This window comes from Bombina bombina, chromosome 12, assembly GCF_027579735.1.
Source record: "Bombina bombina isolate aBomBom1 chromosome 12, aBomBom1.pri, whole genome shotgun sequence".
NCBI lineage: Eukaryota > Metazoa > Chordata > Amphibia > Anura > Bombinatoridae > Bombina > Bombina bombina.
Genome location: NC_069510.1, coordinates 8,329,274 through 8,349,345, shown reverse-complemented (window position 1 = coordinate 8,349,345; position 20,072 = coordinate 8,329,274). Strand labels below are relative to the sequence as shown.

The 20,072-nt window shown below is 40.5% G+C and overlaps 1 protein-coding gene across 6 annotated transcripts in view; it reads right to left on the bottom strand.

Annotated features, from left to right (window-relative positions):
• Nucleotides 1–745: 745 nt before the first annotated feature.
• DAB2IP (DAB2 interacting protein) overlaps nt 746–20,072 on the bottom strand; it is a 921,554-nt gene continuing 902,227 nt past the window's right edge. For all 6 annotated transcript variants that reach the window (XM_053695575.1, XM_053695573.1, XM_053695574.1 and 3 more), the window contains 2 exons: nt 19,519–19,606; nt 746–1,313 (listed from right to left, as the gene is read on the bottom strand). In XM_053695575.1, coding sequence (XP_053551550.1) covers nt 1,146–1,313; nt 19,519–19,606 — 256 coding nt within the window. In that variant the 3' untranslated portion in view covers nt 746–1,145. The remainder of the gene's footprint in view (nt 1,314–19,518; nt 19,607–20,072) is intronic.

The window sequence follows — 20,072 nt, the reverse complement described above, 5'->3', positions numbered from 1 at the left end:
ACTATAAACAAAGGAATGAGAAAGCAGTGGTGCATCAATGTGTCAAGTTGTGTTTTACAAATTTACAATGAATATTTTATGCACGAGTTTCGTGTTGCCTGAGCTGCACAGCAGTAAGACATTTATCTAAGTGTTGGTGACACAGGAGAATGTATAATAGGAAGGATGCGCACAGCCCACTTGCACTACACTGTGGATCTTTTTTTCCGTTCTGAAGGACGTCTCAAGGTTGAGTTGCACTGCAATTTGTCTGCTACATTCAGAAGCTGTCAGAAAAGCTCTTAGAAACATAACTAAAACACATTCCCTGCTAATGGCAGGAGTGATCCGCTGACCAGACTGGCATGACATGGTTTTTAGATAAACCCTTAATACAGTTGCCAGTATTGTATGAAACTGCAGTGCACTGGGTATGTAGCATACACTTTTGTACATGGCTGTTTTACAAGTATTTAACTTTATGGGAAACGCTATAATAATTTCCAATATATTATTATTTATTTTATTTTCTGGCCCACATTAATAAATGCTGTCTGTTTTGGGTGGGTCAGACTGTTGTCAGGAAGATGTATAACTCAATAACATGACAACTATTTTCTTGAAACTAATCTAATGGCAGCAGGATTTGTGAGCAGAATATATTAGTGCACATTACATATGTAAATATGGCAATTCCTCTAGATGTGTGTGTGTGTGTGTGTTTGGTAAAAAAAAAAGGGAGGGGGAAAATAAAAATAAGCATAAATACCTTTGCTTAATGTCTTAGATTTTAATTCTATCATATTTAGATTTTACTTTATATCCTTTTGGGTCTTATTAGGCAAAAGGTTCTTGGCCAGTTTGAGAAGGAAAAAGAGCAACAGTTACTTAAACATTAAAACACTGAAATAATTCACCAGCAATGACAAATTCATATACAAATATGTATTCTTATGGCACATATTTTGTACAACAACTGTTTTTTCCATTTCCCAAAAGCACTGGCATTTGCGTTTAGTAGTACTGTCTCCCACAATGCATCAGTCAAGTGCGCTGCTTGCTGTAATGAGCAGGTATCTTGGGGGGAGGGAGCAGACCCATCCTGTTCAAGTGCGGCTTTTGGTTTAGTTCGTTAATGGAGGGGTTGTCTCTGCCATCTCCGTTTGTTAACAATTACTGCTGTTTCTGAACTCGCCGTTCTCTGTGATTTGCAATTTAGTTGGGTTTGTGGGTGAGATCCCATTACGTGTCTGCATGTTGTACCTCTCTTTTAGCTGTGTTAGAGCACCCATTAATCTGGCATTGGCAGCATCCAGTGAGGCGATACGCTTCTCCTGAAAGATAAAGCAAATGACAATATCATGACATAACAATATCAACTATCCACTGTGCACTCCCATACTACTAATACTCCTTACTATGCACAATACAGTGAGTCTACATGGTATTAGACAGTAAGACTGAATGGTAGACAGTGAGACTATATGGTATTAGACAGTGAGAGTACATGGCATTAGACAGTAAAACTGAATGGTAGACAGTGAGACTATATGGTATTAGACAGTGAGACTACATGGTATTAGACAGTAAGACTGCATGGTAGACAGTGAGACTATATGGTATTAGACAGTGAGACTACATGATATTAGACAGTAAGACTGCATGGTAGACAGTGAGACTACATGTATTAGACAGTGAGACTACATGATATTAGACAGTAAGACTGAATCATAGACAGTGAGACTATATGGTATTAGACAGTGGGACTACATGATATTAGACAGTAAGACTGAATCGTAGACAGTGAGACTATATGGTTTTAGACAGTGAGACTACATGATATTAGACAGTAAGACTGAATGGTAGACAGTGAGACTGCTTATATTAGACAGTGAAACTACCGGATATTAGACAGTGAGACTATATGGTATTAGACAGTGAGACTGCATATATTAGACATTGAGACTACAGGGTATTAGACAGTGAGACTGCATATATTAGACAGTGAGACTACATTATATTAGACAGTAAGACTGAATGGTAGACAGTGAGACTATATGGTATTAGACAGTGAGACTGCATATATTAGACAGTGAGACTACATGGTATTAGACAGTATGACTGAATAGTAGACAGTGAGACTGCATATATTAGACAGTGAAACTACATGGTATTAGACAGTGAGACTGGTGAGATTTCTCTCCATGACAGTGAGACTACATGGTATTAGACAGTAAGACTGAATGGTAGACAGTGAGACTATATGGTATTAGACAGCGAGACTGCATGATATTAGACAATGAAACTGCATATATTAGACAGTGAGACTATATGGTATTAGACAGTGAGACTACATGATATTAGACAGTAAGACCACATATATTAGACAGTGAGACTAAATGGTATTAGAAGTGATACTACATAGCATTAGACAGTGAGACTGCATATATTAGACAGTGAGGCTACATGATATTAGACAGTGAGATTACATGGTATAAATGGATCATATACAAAACATTTATGCAAATCAAAATCTAATGTATAATGTCCCTTTTACGTTTAGAGCAAGGCATAAAATAGCAGGCTGTATTCAATGACTTATTAGAAAATGTATTTTACATGTCTAGGTGCCTGGGTAATGGTGGTATGGATGATTTATAGTGCCTACAGTAAGGTCTCTTGGTCTTGGAGTTTGTAAAACCAACAGTGTTTGAAAGGCCTCCTGAGACTACAGTGTACGCCTAAATTTATATTGATTTACAGCTATCAGTGTTTTAGAACCTGATTATCTAAACCTCTTCAAACTGGCGAGATGATCTACTACATATAGTCAGTACAGCGAGGTCCCTCAAAGACTTAAAAAGGCGATTCTTTTCTTGAGAGTTGTTTTCCTCTCTATGCAGAGTTCAGGATGTGTAGGATAGACACCTACATTGAAAAATAATGCTCAAAAAAGTCCACAAAGATCTGGTGAGATTTCTCTCCATGCCGGTGAGAGAATTAATGGTGGGGAAGGGATAGATCATTTGTGTTTAAGAAGAGAATATTCTTCCCTACAGCTGAGGACAAAAAAACATAAGGGAAGTTACACCTCAACCAACAGAGCAGAAGTAGTTTTATTAACAAAAATATGTTTTCTTTTGCACCTTGCTAAATTACTTATTGGATTCTAAAATTTCCATCATAGCCATAGGGCAAACTCAAACTGTGTCAGTCACCAGCACAATGCGAAGCATTAGGGATATCACAAGTCTCAGCCAAACATCTTAACGGTCGGACAATGCAGGAATCTTATTCCATACTAATAATGACATTATTCAACCTTCACTCCAAGTCCAACTCTAGCAAAGTAAAGAGACATAATAGTCAAAACTGGAATGAGTAGACTTCAGTTTTCATTAGAATTATGTTTTAGATAGATACATCTAGTAAACCACATCACTACACCCGAGAGTTGTGTGTATCATGTCATAATGACTCACTCTGCATCATACACGTCACTGCTGGCTTGTTGAGCATGTGTGTGGGAACATGGGGCATGTGAATTATATGGGCACCATTGAGCATGTTGAGCATGTGTGTGGGTACATGGGGTGTGTGAATCATATGAGCACCATTTATAAAGCTACAGATACAGCTGCTACTAAGCATGTCCACCACCTCAAGGCTTGTGAAGTTAAATTATCCTCTGTCTAAATGGGATGATTGGCAAGCCCTGCTCTAGCTGCTACTAAGCATGTCCACCACCTCAAGGCTCATGAAGTTAAATTATCCTCAGTTTAAATGGGATGATTGGCAATCCCTGCTCTAGCACAATCGGTTGTGCTAGAGCAGGGTACATGGCCCAAGAGTGAACCTTATCTGTTCGGAATTGAATAAATGTGCATGCAGTTGAAACACTGATAATGTTTAGTAAAGCATTTTTTCCTAATGGATGTATACTACAAACATACTTCTATTCAAAACTGAATTTATTATATAATCTATAGCTCTCTGCTCAGGTGAGATGATCTAAAGCTCTCTGCTCAGGTGAGATGATGTATAGCTCTCTGCTCAGGTGAGATGATCTAAACCTCTCTGCTCAGGTGAAATTATCTAAAGCTCTCTGCTCAGGTGAGATGATTTAAAGATCTCTGCTCAGGTGAGATGATCTAAAGCTCTCTGCTCAGGTGAGATGATCTGAAGCTCTCTGCTCAGGTGAGATGATCTGAAGCTCTCTGCTCAGGTGAGATGATCTAAAGCTATCTGCTCAGGTGAGATGATCTAAAGCTCTATGCTCAGGTGAGATGATCTAAAGCTCTCTGCTCAGGTGAGATGATCTGAAGCTCTCTGCTGAGGTGAGATGATCTGAAGCTCTCTGCTCAGGTGAGATGATCTAAAGCTATCTGCTCAGGTGAGATGATCTAAAGCTCTCTGCTCAGGTGAGATGATCTAAAGCTCTCTGCTTAGGTGAGATGATCTAAAGCTCTCTGCTCAGGTGAGATGATCTAAAGCTCTCTGCTCAGGTGAGATGATCTAAAGTTCTCTGCCCAGTTTAGATGGTCTAAAGCTCTCTGCTCAGATGAGATGATCTAAAGCTCTCTGCTAAGGTGAGATGATCTAAAGCTCTCCGCTCAGGTGAGATGATCTAAAGCTCTCTGCTCAGGTGAAATGATCTAAAGCTCTCTGCTCAGGTGAGATGATTTAAAGATCTCTGCTCAGGTGAGATGATCTAAAGCTCTCTGCTCAGGTGAGATGATCTGAAGCTCTCTGCTCAGGTGAGATGATCTGAAGCTCTCTGCTCAGGTGAGATGATCTGAAGCTCTCTGCTCAGGTGAGATGGTCTAAAGCTCTCTGCTCAGGTGAGATGATTTAAAGATCTCTGCTCAGGTGAGATGATCTAAAGCTCTCTGCTCAGGTGAGATGATCTGAAGCTCTCTGCTCAGGTGAGATGATCTGAAGCTCTCTGCTCAGGTGAGATGATCTGAAGCTCTCTGCTCAGGTGAGATGATCTAAAGCTATCTGCTCAGGTGAGATGATCAAAAGCTCTCTGCTCAGGTGAAATGATCTAAAGCTCTCTGCTCAGGTGAGATGATCTAAAGCTCTCTGCTCAGGTGAGATGATCTAAAGCTCTCTGCTCAGGTGAGATGATCTAAAGCTCTCTGCTCAGGTGAGATGATCTAACGTTCTCTGCCCAGGTTAGATGGTCTAAAGCTCTCTGCTCTGGTGAGATGATCTAAAGCTCACTGCTCAGGTAGATGATCTAAAGCTCTCTGTTCAGGTGAGGTGATCTAAAGCTCTCTGCCCAGGTTAGATGGTCTAAAGCTCTCTGCTCAGGTAGATGATCTAAAGCTCTCCGCTCAGGTGAGATGATCTAAAGCTCTCTGCTCAGGCAATATGATCTAAAGCTCTCTGCTCAGGCAACATGATCTAAAGCTCATTGCTCAGGTAAGATGATCTAAAGCTCTTCGCTCAGGTGAGATGATCTAAAGCTCTTCGCTCAGGTGAGATGATCTAAAGCTCTGCACTCAGGTGAGATGATCTAAAGCTCTCTGCTCAGGCGACAATAAAGCTCACTGCTCAGGTGAGATGATCTAAAACTTTCTGCTCAGGTGAGATGATCTAAAGCTCTCTGCTCAGGTGAGATGATCTAAAGCTCTCTGCTTAGGCGAGATGATCTAAAGCTCTCTGCTCAGGTGACATGATCTAAAGTTCTCTGCTCTGGTGAAATGATATAAAGCTCTCTGCTTAGGTGAGATGATATAAAGCTCTCTGCTTAGGTGAGATGATCTAAATCTCTCTGCTCAGGTGAGATGATCTAAAATTATCTGCCAAGATTAGATGGTCTAAAGCTCTCTGCTCAGGTGAGATGATCTAAAGTTATCTGCCAAGGTTAGAAGGTCTAAAACTCTCTGCTTAGGTGAGATGATCTAAAGCTCTCTGTTCAGGTGAGATTATCTAAAGCTCCCTGCTCAGGTGGGATGATCTAAAGCTCTCTGCTCAGTTCATATGATCTAAAGCTCTCTGCTCAGGTGAGGTGATCTAAAGCTCTCTGCTCAGTTCATATGATCTAAAGCTCTTTGCTCAGGTGAGGTGATCTAAAGCTCTCTGCTCAGTTCATATGATCTAAAGCTCTCTGCTCAGGTGAGATGATTTAAAGATCTCTGCTCAGGTGAGATGATCTAAAGCTCTCTGCTCAGGTGAGATGATCTGAAGCTCTCTGCTCAGGTGAGATGATCTGAAGCTCTCTGCTCAGGTGAGATGATCTAAAGCTATCTGCTCAGGTGAGATGATCTAAAGCTCTATGCTCAGGTGAGATGATCTAAAGCTCTCTGCTCAGGTGAGATGATCTGAAGCTCTCTGCTGAGGTGAGATGATCTGAAGCTCTCTGCTCAGGTGAGATGATCTAAAGCTATCTGCTCAGGTGAGATGATCTAAAGCTCTCTGCTCAGGTGAGATGATCTAAAGCTCTCTGCTAAGGTGAGATGATCTAAAGCTCTCTGCTCAGGTGAGATGATCTAAAGCTCTCTGCTCAGGTGAGATGATCTAAAGTTCTCTGCCCAGTTTAGATGGTCTAAAGCTCTCTGCTCAGATGAGATGATCTAAAGCTCTCTGCTAAGGTGAGATGATCTAAAGCTCTCCGCTCAGGTGAGATGATCTAAAGCTCTCTGCTCAGGTGAAATGATCTAAAGCTCTCTGCTCAGGTGAGATGATTTAAAGATCTCTGCTCAGGTGAGATGATCTAAAGCTCTCTGCTCAGGTGAGATGATCTAAAGCTCTCTGCTCAGGTGAGATGATCTGAAGCTCTCTGCTCAGGTGAGATGATCTTAAGCTCTCTGCTCAGGTGAGATGGTCTAAAGCTCTCTGCTCAGGTGAGATGATTTAAAGATCTCTGCTCAGGTGAGATGATCTAAAGCTCTCTGCTCAGGTGAGATGATCTGAAGCTCTCTGCTCAGGTGAGATGATCTGAAGCTCTCTGCTCAGGTGAGATGATCTGAAGCTCTCTGCTCAGGTGAGATGATCTAAAGCTATCTGTTCAGGTGAGATGATCAAAAGCTCTCTGCTCAGGTGAAATGATCTAAAGCTCTCTGCTCAGGTGAGATGATCTAAAGCTCTCTGCTCAGGTGAGATGATCTAAAGCTCTCTGCTCAGGTGAGATGATCTACAGCTCTCTGCTCAGGTGAGATGATCTAACGTTCTCTGCCCAGGTTAGATGGTCTAAAGCTCTCTGCTCTGGTGAGATGATCTAAAGCTCACTGCTCAGGTAGATGATCTAAAGCTCTCCGTTCAGGTGAGGTGATCTAAAGCTCTCTGCCCAGGTTAGATGGTCTAAAGCTCTCTGCTCAGGTAGATGATCTAAAGCTCTCCGCTCAGGTGAGATGATCTAAAGCTCTCTGCTCAGGCAATATGATCTAAAGCTCTCTGCTCAGGCAACATGATCTAAAGCTCATTGCTCAGGTAAGATGATCTAAAGCTCTTCGCTCAGGTGAGATGATCTAAAGCTCTTCGCTCAGGTGAGATGATCTAAAGCTCTGCACTCAGGTGAGATGATCTAAAGCTCTCTGCTCAGGCGACAATAAAGCTCACTGCTCAGGTGAGATGATCTAAAACTTTCTGCTCAGGTGAGATGATCTAAAGCTCTCTGCTCAGGTGAGATGATCTAAAGCTCTCTGCTTAGGCGAGATGATCTAAAGCTCTCTGCTCAGGTGACATGATCTAAAGTTCTCTGCTCTGGTGAAATGATATAAAGCTCTCTGCTTAGGTGAGATGATATAAAGCTCTCTGCTTAGGTGAGATGATCTAAATCTCTCTGCTCAGGTGAGATGATCTAAAATTATCTGCCAAGATTAGATGGTCTAAAGCTCTCTGCTCAGGTGAGATGATCTAAAGTTATCTGCCAAGGTTAGAAGGTCTAAAACTCTCTGCTTAGGTGAGATGATCTAAAGCTCTCTGTTCAGGTGAGATTATCTAAAGCTCCCTGCTCAGGTGGGATGATCTAAAGCTCTCTGCTCAGTTCATATGATCTAAAGCTCTCTGCTCAGGTGAGGTGATCTAAAGCTCTCTGCTCAGTTCATATGATCTAAAGCTCTTTGCTCAGGTGAGGTGATCTAAAGCTCTCTGCTCAGTTCATATGATCTAAAGCTCTCTGCTCAGGTGAGGTGATCTAAAGCTCTCTGCTCAGTTCATATGATCTAAAAGGTCTCGTCAGTACATTGAAGTGTCTCAAATAATTTTAGAAACACACATTTTACCATGAGAGATGTTTATCTCAATATGCAGGTTCTGTAAGCAAAGGAGAGACTCTTATATTATATGGTCTAAAAAAAAAACTAAAAAAAAAATGTTTGATTTCTCTAAAGCAGTGAGTTTTTGATCATTGAGCTCAAAGAGATTATGCTCACTGATTCCATGATCTATTTATTTTTAAAACCTCATCTCTAATCCTGTGTAAAATCTACAACAGAGGACTGGAATACCCCAGGTTGTTTCCATGATAAGTGAGTGACTAAATATTAATAAAAACTATATTAACACTATTAACAAATATAAAACTCCAATAAGGCTACAGTATGCAAGGACTGTACTGAATATTACACAAGTTACTTTTTCATTCCATTTTGAATTAGTCTAAAAACAATCCTATGTTTTCAGCCATCGATTGGCTGTTTAAGACACACCCACACCTGAGAAATGCATACAAATCATGTATTCCTAAGAAACCTGTAAAATACTATGATATGGACCACTTTATTAAAAAAGGAGAGAACACATACCATCTACTTATGAATATTAAGTGACTTTTTCTGCATTAGGAATTCACATTTGCTTTATCTGGCAGCGAGGAAGCGATAACTCTGACAAATGTAGTCTCCTAATAGGAACATATTGTGAGAATAATTACAGAGACGTAGAGTGAGAATGGTGTAAGAATTACTGAACAGCTTATTAAAATCTAAACCTAGATCCATGAAATTATTTAGGACATGTTGATTGGTCCTGCCAGAGAAATAGCGAACTGAACATTCTTCTGTGATTGTGAATTATAATTAACATTGGACGAGAAACAACGATAAGGGTTTTTATAATTTCATACTTATTAGAGACGCCGGATTCGTTTTCACTACATAAGCTGTTTAAACACAGATCAGGGTTGTGTGTACTTGTGATATGCTATCTGAAGTGGCTGTTCAGACTAATACCTGGGTGCTTAATGCAGCATCTTCTGCTCTGCTCTCTGCCAGACTCCCAGCGTGAGGAGATCTGGCACCCTGAACCACAGAGTTCATCTGATCCTCCCTGCTATACCCAGGCCTATGTTACGCTCATTTGTTTTGTGAGATCACCAAGTCTGTACTGATCAACAGGACTGCAGTCCCCAGCAGCAGCTGAGATGTACATTACTGAAATCGCCAACATGTAACATCATGCCTCTTTATGCTGCTTAATAACACCATGCCTCTTTATGCTGCTTAATAACATCATGCCTCTTTATGCTGCTTAATAACATCATGCCTCTTTATGCTGCTTAATAACATCATGCCTCCTCATGCTGCTTAATAACATCATGCCTCTTTATGCTGCTTAATAACATCATGCTTCTTTATGCTGCTTAATAACATCATGCCTCTTTATGCTGCTTAATAACATCATGCCTCTTTATGCTGCTTAATAACATCATGCCTCTTTATGCTGCTTAATAACATCATGCCTCTTTATGCTGCTTAATAACATCATGTCTCTTTATGCTGCTTAATAACATCATGTCTCTTTATGCTGCTTGATAACATCATGCCTCTTTATGCTGCTTAATAACATCATGCCTCTTTATGCTGCTTAATAACATCATGCCTCTTTATGCTGCTTAATAACATCATGCCTCTTTATGCTGCTTGATAACATCATGTCTCTTTATGCTGCTTAATAACATCATGCCTCTTTATGCTGCTTAATAACATCATGTCTCTATGCTGCTTAATAACATCATGTCTCTTTATGCTGCTTAATAACATCATGTCTCTATGCTGCTTAATAACATCATGTCTCTTTATGCTGCTTAATAACATCATGCCTCTTTATGCTGCTTAATAACATCATGCCTCTTTATGCTGCTTAATAACATCATGCCTCTTTATGCTGCTTAATAACATCATGTCTCTTTATGCTGCTTAATAACATCATGCCTCTTTATGCTGCTTAATAACATCATGCCTCTTTATGCTGCTTAATAACATCATGTCTCTATGCTGCTTAATAACATCATGTCTCTTTATGCTGCTTAATAACATCATGCCTCTTTATGCTGCTTAATAACATCATGCCTCTTTATGCTGCTTAATAACATCATGTCTCTATGCTGCTTAATAACATCATGTCTCTTTATGCTGCTTAATAACATCATGCCTCTTTATGCTGCTTAATAACATCATGCCTCTTTATGCTGCTTAATAACATCATGTCTCTTTATGCTGCTTAATAACATCATGTCTCTTTATGCTGCTTAATACGATCATGCCTCTTTATGCTGCTTAATAACATCATGTCTCTTTATGCTGCTTAATAACATCATGCCTCTTTATGCTGCTTAATAGCATCATGTCTCTTTATGCTGCTTAATAACATCATGTCTCTTTATGCTGCTTAATAACATCATGTCTCTTTATGCTGCTTAATAACATCATGCCTCTTTATGCTGCTTAATAACATCATGCCTCTTTATGCTGCTTAATAATATCATGTCTCTTTATGCTGCTTAATAACATCATGTCTCTTTATGCTGCTTAATAACATCATGCCTCTTTATGCTGCTTAATAACATCATGCCTCTTTATGCTGCTTAATAACATCATGTCTCTTTATGCTGCTTAATAACATCATGCCTCTTTATGCTGCTTAATAACATCATGCCTCTTTATGCTGCTTAATAACATCATGCCTCTTTATGCTGCTTAATAACATCATGTCTGTGGCAAACCTAGCCACTTCTGGACTATAACGTAAGAAAGGTTGTCTATAGGCTGTATATTGTGCTATGTAGATGTGACAGACCCTTCTGTCAGCACTGAAGGAGTTAACTGTGTTCAGCTTTAGCCTCAGCTATTGTGCACTGTCATTAATGTTATTGATAAACAGTCCATTGTTTAATCACCCTCAGAGAGCAAATGCTTAGGTGATAAGAAAAGCCAAATGTGTCTTGTGTTTAAATTGTTATCAGCTTAAGCAAGGTAAATCTATTGTATCATGTCAAGGGCGTGTTCCCTCCATCTAATGTACAACATTCTTTCAACCCCCCCGATCTGGGGGGTCAAACCTGCATAAATACTAGGCATAATCTAAAACAAATTAGATAGAGGGCGCCACATGGTGCAGATCATATGAGATAAATATAACACAGCGATATAATAATAAGAATCCTACTCACAAATTGCGGCGCACATAAAGTGCAGAAAAAACAGTCCGGAACCACACGTCGTCCGGTCGACCACAATGGATGGGTTTACCCAAGTGGAGGTCCTCGTCTCACCAGGGAGAGTCCAGGGAAGTCCAAGAAGGAGGAATGGGTATGGAACTGTGCACCAAAGTTCCAGCCAAATGCTCGGGAGTGACCAAGATAGGTTCCCCAGGCCCAAGCCCAAGGATAAAAAGAGATGATCGGCAGCAAATAAAGGTTAAAATATGCAAAGTTTAATTGCAAAATTAAAAGCAACAGTATTAAAAACAACAGCAACGCGTTTCTCAGTGATACACACTGTTTCATCAGGCTGATAAAACAGTGTGTATCACTGAGAAACGCGTTGCTGTTGTTTTTAATACTGTTGCTTTTAATTTTGCAATTAAACTTTGCATATTTTAACCTTTATTTATGTGCGCCGCAATTTGTGAGTAGGATTCTTATTATTATATCGCTGTGTTATATTTATCTCATATGATCTGCACCATGTGGCGCCCTCTATCTAATTTGTTTTAGATTATCCATCTGTGTTCCTGGCATAACACTCAGGAGGAGCGGCCAACTTCATCTGGACTTTTGGCCCACTGCACACACCGTTTGGGCATTATTTTGGGACTCTGCCTGGTTAGATAAGTTCACCATATAAAAAGGACTAACATAAATCACACTTACCTCCAGATTGTTGTATTCAACTAATATTGTGGTTATTTATACCTTGCATTATTATTGTTATCTCTCTATCATTTTTATTATCTCTCTGACATCATCATCATCTTCTTGATATTATTTGGGTTGAGTGTTCTATTTACTAGAACCTATTTTGTTCCACTTCTGTCCTAGGCGCCTCTTAGCAGTGCTCTGGTAATTTTGGGTTTCCAGTGGCACTATTTGTTGAAATACTAGGCATAGCCTTTTAATAAATGTCATTCTGTTTAAACCTGAAAACTGGCTGGGTTGTGAATTGCTGATTCCCTATGCAGGACATTGTTCCCTGGTGTTAACCCTTGGTATCCTGTTGGTACCGTTACAATGTCTCTTTATGCTGCTTAATAACATCATGCCTCTTTATGCTGCTTAATAACATCATGTCTCTTTATGCTGCTTAATAACATCATGTCTCTGTATGCTGCTTAATAACATCATGCCTCTTTATGCTGCTTAATAACATCATGTCTCTATGCTGCTTAATAACATCATGTCTCTATGCTGCTAAATCAGAGCATCATCTGTACCTCTTCCTTTTGGTCTTATAGAAGTTTCATTTTGGCTCTAAAACCTCTGTAATGAAAATGTAACATCTTTATTTTCAATACAAGTTTATTATATGAGTTGTATATCCTATAGCAAGTGCAGAGCTGAACACCAATTCTGTCTACTGATGCTGTAGTGTATCAGCTTTCTCAATCTGTAACTCTATTACATTTGTTTCCCAGGGCTCACAGTATAAAATAAAAATAAAATAGAATATATTAAAACAATTTTTAAAGTTGAGGCAATGGGTTATGGCTACAAAGCTTATAGGTAATGTAATATCCTGTTACACAACAACGCTACAGACTCCTGCTGTATCAGTGTGTTTGGGAAATTAAAGTGACCGCAAACTAACAGCTTTGAAATGTATTTATGATAATGTTTTATAACAAGTGCAGGATTCTTGTGCACTTTTGGCAGATGGTAAAAGCACGCAATATTAGGATATACCACATATATGTAATTAAATTAATTAATGATTAGATCCCATAATTCCTTCTTTCATCATATGAATGCCAATATATAACAAGTTAGTATGTGAGGATTTGGAAAAAATGTTTGTAAAGAATAACCAATTAAATAATAATAAAAAGCCCTATAGAGATAATTTAAATCCGGGGGAGAGAAAAGCATTGAAGACCCTAATCGAGGACACCAGTGTGGTGTTTAGGGTGGCAGATAAAGGGGGAGGGGTTGTAGTACAAGATAGGCAGGACTACCTTAAAGAGGCTTATAATTTATTGAGAGATAATACCACATATTTACCTCTACATTTTGACCCTACAACAAAAATACAAGAAGGAATTATGGGATCCACTCAGTGGTGCAAAGGACCAAGGGATACTTAACATTAATGAATTTAATTACATATATGTGGTATATCCTAAGATTGTGTGCTTTTACCATCTGCCAAAAGTGCACAAGAATCTATCCAAACCCCTGGGTAGACCCATAATATTTGGGATCGGTTCACTATGTGACAATCTTTTAAAATACATAGACCATTACTTACAACCTCTGGTTAAAGAAACCAAATCATATCTAAAAGACACTATAGATACTATTGATAAATTTGAAGGTATGGAATGGAAAGAAAATTATATATGGGTGACTTGTGACGTCTCGGCCCTTTATACAAGTATTCCACACGACAAGGGTCCAATAAAATAGAACAAGAATGTTTGAAAAGTAGTCTTCCCCAAAATCAGATTGAATTTATTGTGGATAGTATTAAGTTTATTTTAAATCACAATTATTTTCTGTTTGAGGACGTGTATTACAAACAAATACAGGGAACTGCGATGGGGACAACATTTGCCCCATTGTATGCAAACTTGTATATGTCCCAATTTGAAGATGAATATATTTGGGCCAACAATCATTATGACAAGAACATTGTTAGATATTTTTGTTACATTGACAATATCATAATGATATGGCAGGGGTCCATTAATGACATTGAGGGATTAATGGAACACCTCAACAGGAATAGCTTTAACCTAAAGTTCACCCATAATTGTTCTGAAACAATAATAGACTTTTTAGATTTATCACTGTTCAAAAGTGAGAATATAGATAATATTACTACAGTAGCGGTTAAGAACTTTAGGAAAAAGACTGACCTCAATGGTCTGTTGAATGCAAACAGTGGGCATCTAAAATAATGGAAGAGCAATATACCCCTGGGTCAATATCAGCGAATAAAACGCAATTGCACAAGAAAAGAGGACTATGAAAAGGAGACAGAAATTTTAACGAATAAATTTAAAGAAAAGGGGTATGAGGATGAACTGCTCAAAAATATGAAAGAGAAAGTAGATAATATGGAAAAGTAATCTTATTAAGAAACCCTATAAAAGTAATAGTAAAAATAAAAATCCTTTAGAAAATAAATTTATACCCACATTTGTAACAAAATATAATGCCTATCATTATCAAATAAAAAGAATCCTTAAAAAACATTGGCAGGTTTTAAACTTGGATCCTGTATTGAGGAAAACTCTAGGACCAGAACCCGAAATTAGATTTAAAAAGAATAAGGATATTAAAAACTTTCTAGCACCAACTAAACTAAGGAGACAGGCAATGGTTAAAGAGCCCAGTGCAGTGGTGGGGTACTGCACCAGGTCTTTATAAATGTAGGGTTAAGAACTGCGTAATGTGGCCACATATCAGTAAGGATCACAAGGTTTTTAGAAATGTTGATGCAACAAAAACTTAACAATGTAAAAAAATCGATGCACTTGCACTTCTGCATATGTAGTATATGAATTGAACTGTTCTTGCAATTTAATTTATATAGGTAGAACCAAACGTAAAATAAAATACAGATTGAGAGAACACCTCACAAATATTAAAACAGGCCTAGAGAAACATTCAGCTAGATTACGAGTTTTTGTCGGTAATGGTGTGCGGGGCTAACAAGCAGTTTATGCTCACCTACAGACAACGCTGGTATTACAGGTTTTTACAAACCAGGTGTTAGCCGCAGAAAAGTGAGTGGAGAGCAAAATTTAGCTCCACATCTCACTGTAATACCAGCGCTGTTTACGGTAGCGGTGAGCTGGCTAAACGTGCTCATGCACAATTTCCCCATAGGAATCAATGGGGGAGAGCCGGCTGAAAAAAAAAACTAACACCTGCAAAAAAAGCAGCGTTCAGCTCCTAACGCAGCCTCATTGATTCATATGGGCAAAGAAAATTTACGTTTACATCTAACACCCTAACATGAACCCTGAGTCTAAACACCCCTAATCTTACACTTATTAACCCCTAATCTGCCGCCCCTGCTATCGCTGACACCTACATTATATTATTAACCCCTAATCTGCAGCTCCGGAGACACCGCCACCACCTACATTATAGTTATCAACCCCTAATCTGATGCCCCCAACATCACCACAACCTACATTATATTTATGAACCCCTAATCTTCCGCCCCCAATGTCGCCGCAACCTAACTACACTTATTAACCCCTAATTTGCCACCCCCAATGTCGCTGCCACTATAATAACGTTATTAACCCTTAAACCTAAGTCTAACCATAACACCCCCTAACTTAAATATAATTTAAATAAATCTAAATAAAATTAATATAATTAACTAAATTATTCCTATTTAAAACTAAATACTTACCTATAAAATAAACCCTAAGCAACGGGATTGGCAGGATAGGGGTTAATAAATTTGTTATAGGTGGCGGCGGTATAGGGGGGCAGGATAGGGGTTAATAGGTATTATGTAGGTGGCGGAGGGGTCCGGGAGCGGCGGTTAAGGGGTAAACATATTTATTATAGTTGTGGCGGTTTAGGGGTTAATAACTTTATTTAGTTGCGGAGTGCTCCGGGGGCGGCAGTATAGGGGGTAGAACAGTATAGTATAGTGTGGGTGCTTAGTGACAGGGGTATCAATAAAGCTGTAAAAAAGCCGAAGAGCAGCGAGATCGGATGAGTGATAACTATCACAGTCCACTGCTTCATTCTTTAGATATCCTTTGTTAACAAAATAGCAATGCACATGGGTAAGCCAATCACATGAGGCAAATATGTGTAGCCACCAATCAAAAGCTACTGAGCCTATCTAGATATGCTTTTCAGGAAAGAATATCAAGAGAATGAAGTAAATTACATAATAGAAGTAAATTAGAAAGTTGTTTAAAATGGCATTCTCCATCTAAATCATGAAAGAAAAACATTGGGTTTAATGTCCCTTTAACTTCCAAATAACAGCCACTTCCTGTTTTTTGAATATTGCACTAAAAGTGGGAGGGACATACCTTTTAGGGTACATAAGTTTGGCACAATCATTGGATTGTATGCTCTTGAAAAAGTCATGTCGCTAACGGAACGAAACATATGTCGAGTAACAATCAGCTGTTAAAAGGACAGTCTAGGCCAAAATAAACTTTCATGATTCAGATAGAGCATGTAATTTTAAACAATTTTCCAATTTACTTTTACCACCAATTTTGCTTTGTTCTCTTGGTATTCTTAGTTGAAAGCTTAATCTAGGAGGTTCATATGCTAATTTCCTAGATATTGAAGTCCACCTCTTTCAGATTGCATTTTAACAGTTTTTCAACACTAGAGTGTGTTAGTTCACGTATTTCATATAGATAACACTGTGCTCGTGCACGAGAAGTTATCTGGGAGCAGGCACTGATTAGCTAGACTGCAAGTCTGTCAAAGAACTGAAAAAAGGGGCAGTTTGCCGAGGCTTAGATACAAGAGGTTAAAAGTATATTATTATAACTGTGTTAGTTATGCAAAACTGGGAAATGGGTAATAAAGGGATTATCTATCTTTTAAAACAATACAAATTCTGGTGTAGACTGTCCCTTTAAGCGATATATCCACTATAGGAGGAAATAGGTCCCAGTGAGGCTTCCGTACCTAACAAACCACACAGGGGCGGTTGAGCCGAGGGTTACCACTCCTTACATTTTCTAAGATACCGTTTGTTCTTTGATACAAGCAAGACAATCATTTGAACTAAGTTTGATTTGGACTGCAAACTATAACAAACGAAAACCATCTAATTAGGGTGATCAGGGTGAGGAAGGCTGGTGTGTAATTAGGGTGATCAGGGTGTGGAAGGTTGGTGTGTAATTAGGGTGATCAGGGTGAGGAAGGCTGGTGTGTAAAGAGGGTGATCAGGGTGAGGAAGGCTGGTGTGTAATTAGGGTGATCAGGGTGAGGAAGGCTGGTGTGTAAAGAGGGTGATCAGGGTGAGGAAGGCTGGTGTGTAATTAGGGTGATCAGGGTGATGAAGGCTGGTGTGTAAGGATGGTGATCAGGGTGAGGAAGGCTGGTGTGTAAGGAGGGTGATCAGGGTGAGGAAGGCTGGTGTATAAGGAGGGTGATCAGGGTGAGGAAGGCTGGTGTGTAAGGAGGGTGATCAGGGTGAGGAAGGCTGGTGTGTAAGGAGGGTGATCAGGGTGAGGAAGGCTGGTGTGTAAAGGGGTGATCAGGGTGAGGAAGGCTGGTGTGTAAGGAGGGTGATCAGGGTGAGGAAGGCTGGTTTGTAAGGAGGGTGATCAGGGTGAGGAAGACTGGTATGTAAGGAGGGTGATCAGGGTGAGGAAGGCTGGTGTGTAAAGGGGTGATCAGGGTGAGAAAGGCTGGTGTGTAAGGAGGGTGATCAGGGTGAGGAAGCCTGATGTGTAAAGGGGTGATCAGGGTTAGGAAGGGTGGTGTGTAATTAGGGTGATCAGGGTGAGGAGGGCTGGTGTGTAAGGAGGGTGATCAGGGTGAGGAAGGCTGGTGTGTAAAGAGGGTGATCAGGGTGAGGAAGGCTGGTGTGTAAGGAGGGTGATCAGGGTGAGGAAGTCTGGTGTGTAAAGGGGTGATCAGGGTGAGGAAGGCTGGTGTGTAAGGAGGGTGATCAGGGTGAGGAAGGCTGGTGTGTAAGGAGGGTGATCAGGGTGAGGAAGACTGGTATGTAAGGAGGGTGATCAGGGTGAGGAAGGCTGGTGTGTAAGGAGGGTGATCAGGGTGAGGAAGGCTGGTGTGTAAAGGGGTGATCAGGGTGAGGAAGCCTGGTGTGTAAAGGGGTGATCAGGGTTAGGAAGGCTGGTGTATAATTAGGGTGATCAGGGTGAGGAGGGCTGGTGTGTAAGGAGGGTGATCAGGGTGAGGAAGGCTGGTGTGTAAGGAGGGTGATCAGGGTGAGGAAGGCTGGTGTGTAAGGAGAGTGATCAGGATGAGGAAGGCTGGTGTGTAAGGAGGGTGATCAGGGTGAGGAAGGCTGGTGTGTAAGGAGGGTGATCAAGGCTGGTGTGTAAAGGGGTGATCAGGGTGAGAAGGCTGGTGTGTAAGGAGGGTGATCAGGGTGAGGAAGGCTGGTGTGTAAAGGGGTGATCAGGGTGAGGAAGGCTGGTGTGTAAGGAGGGTGATCAGGGTGAGGAAGGCTGGTGTGTAAAGGGTTGGTTAGGTTGAGGAAGGCTGGTGTGTAATTAGGCTGATCAGGGTGAGGAAGGCTGGTGTGTAAGGAGGGTGATCAGGGTGAGGAAGGCTGGTGTGTAAGGAGGGTGATCAGGGTGAGGAAGGCTGGTGTGTAAGGAGGGTGATCAGGGTGAGGAAGGCTGGTGTGTAAGGAGGGGGATCAGGGTGAGGAAGGCTGGTGTGTAAGGAGGGTGATCAGGGTGAGGAAGGCTGGTGTGTAAGGAGGGTGATCAGGGTGAGGAAGGCTGGTGTGTAAAGGGGTGATCAGGGTGAGAAAGGCTGGTATGTAAGGAGGGTGATCAGGGTGAGGAAGGCTGGTGTGTAAGGAGGGTGATCAGGGTGAGGAAGGCTGGTGTGTAAGGAGGGTGATCAGGGTGAGGAAGGCTGGTGTGTAAGGAGGGTGATCAGGGTGAGGAAGGCTGGTGTGTAAGGAGGGTGATCAGGGTGAGGAAGGCTGGTGTGTAAGGAGGGTGATCAGGGTGAGGAAGGCTGGTGTGTAAAGGGGTGATCAGGGTGAGAAAGGCTGGTATGTAAGGAGGGTGATCAGGGTGAGGAAGGCTGGTGTGTAAGGAGGGTGATCAGGGTGAGGAAGGCTGGTGTGTAAGGAGGGTGATCAGGGTGAGGAAGGCTGGTGTGTAAGGAGGGTGATCAGGGTGAGGAAGTCTGGTGTGTAAGGAGGGTGATCAGGGTGAGGAAGATAGTGTGCAGCTGTCATCTGAAAACAGTGTTTATTTTTATGGAGGTGAGGAGTACGCAGCATGCTGGCTTATAAATATCATGCAAGGTTTATAATTTTCTTCTGAGGATCACACATTTTTACCCCCCCCCTCCCCTCGCCCCGTACCCTTTTCAGGTGTATTTAATAAAAACACTTTTTTACAAAAATATATAAAAGAAAAAAGAAATGTGCAGCAGACCTGTGCATCTATGATCTTCTGTTTGGAATCAACAGCCGCTTGCATTTCAGCGTGGTCCTTTTTCAATTCCTCCTCAACAGACATTAATCTGCAATTTGAGAAACCATGAAAGTTATTTACTTTAGAAATAAAATATTCCTCATGGGTTGTGCACGACCATCTGTTCAGTATTTATTAAAAATAAATAAATATGTGAAACTGATGAAGCAACAAACAGCCTGCTGAATAGAAAGCACACTGAACAATTAACAGTTTTGGGTCATGCTAGTGCAGCGAGAGGAGCTTACAAATCATTACAGTTCCGTTACAATGTGACCCCATAATCTCAGACACCATGTACTGTACAATTGTCACTTATATGTGATCAGTAACGCTCCTGTACAGGCAAACTGACATAAAGCATCACTTTATAACCTATAATAGATGGATAACTCTCAACCACATTTATTTAATAATAAATAAAATAAATCAGTTACTAGACATAATGTTATTGACTAGGGAATTGCTTCCAGTAAAATAATCAGGAGAATGCGTTGTTCATTTATAACCAATTA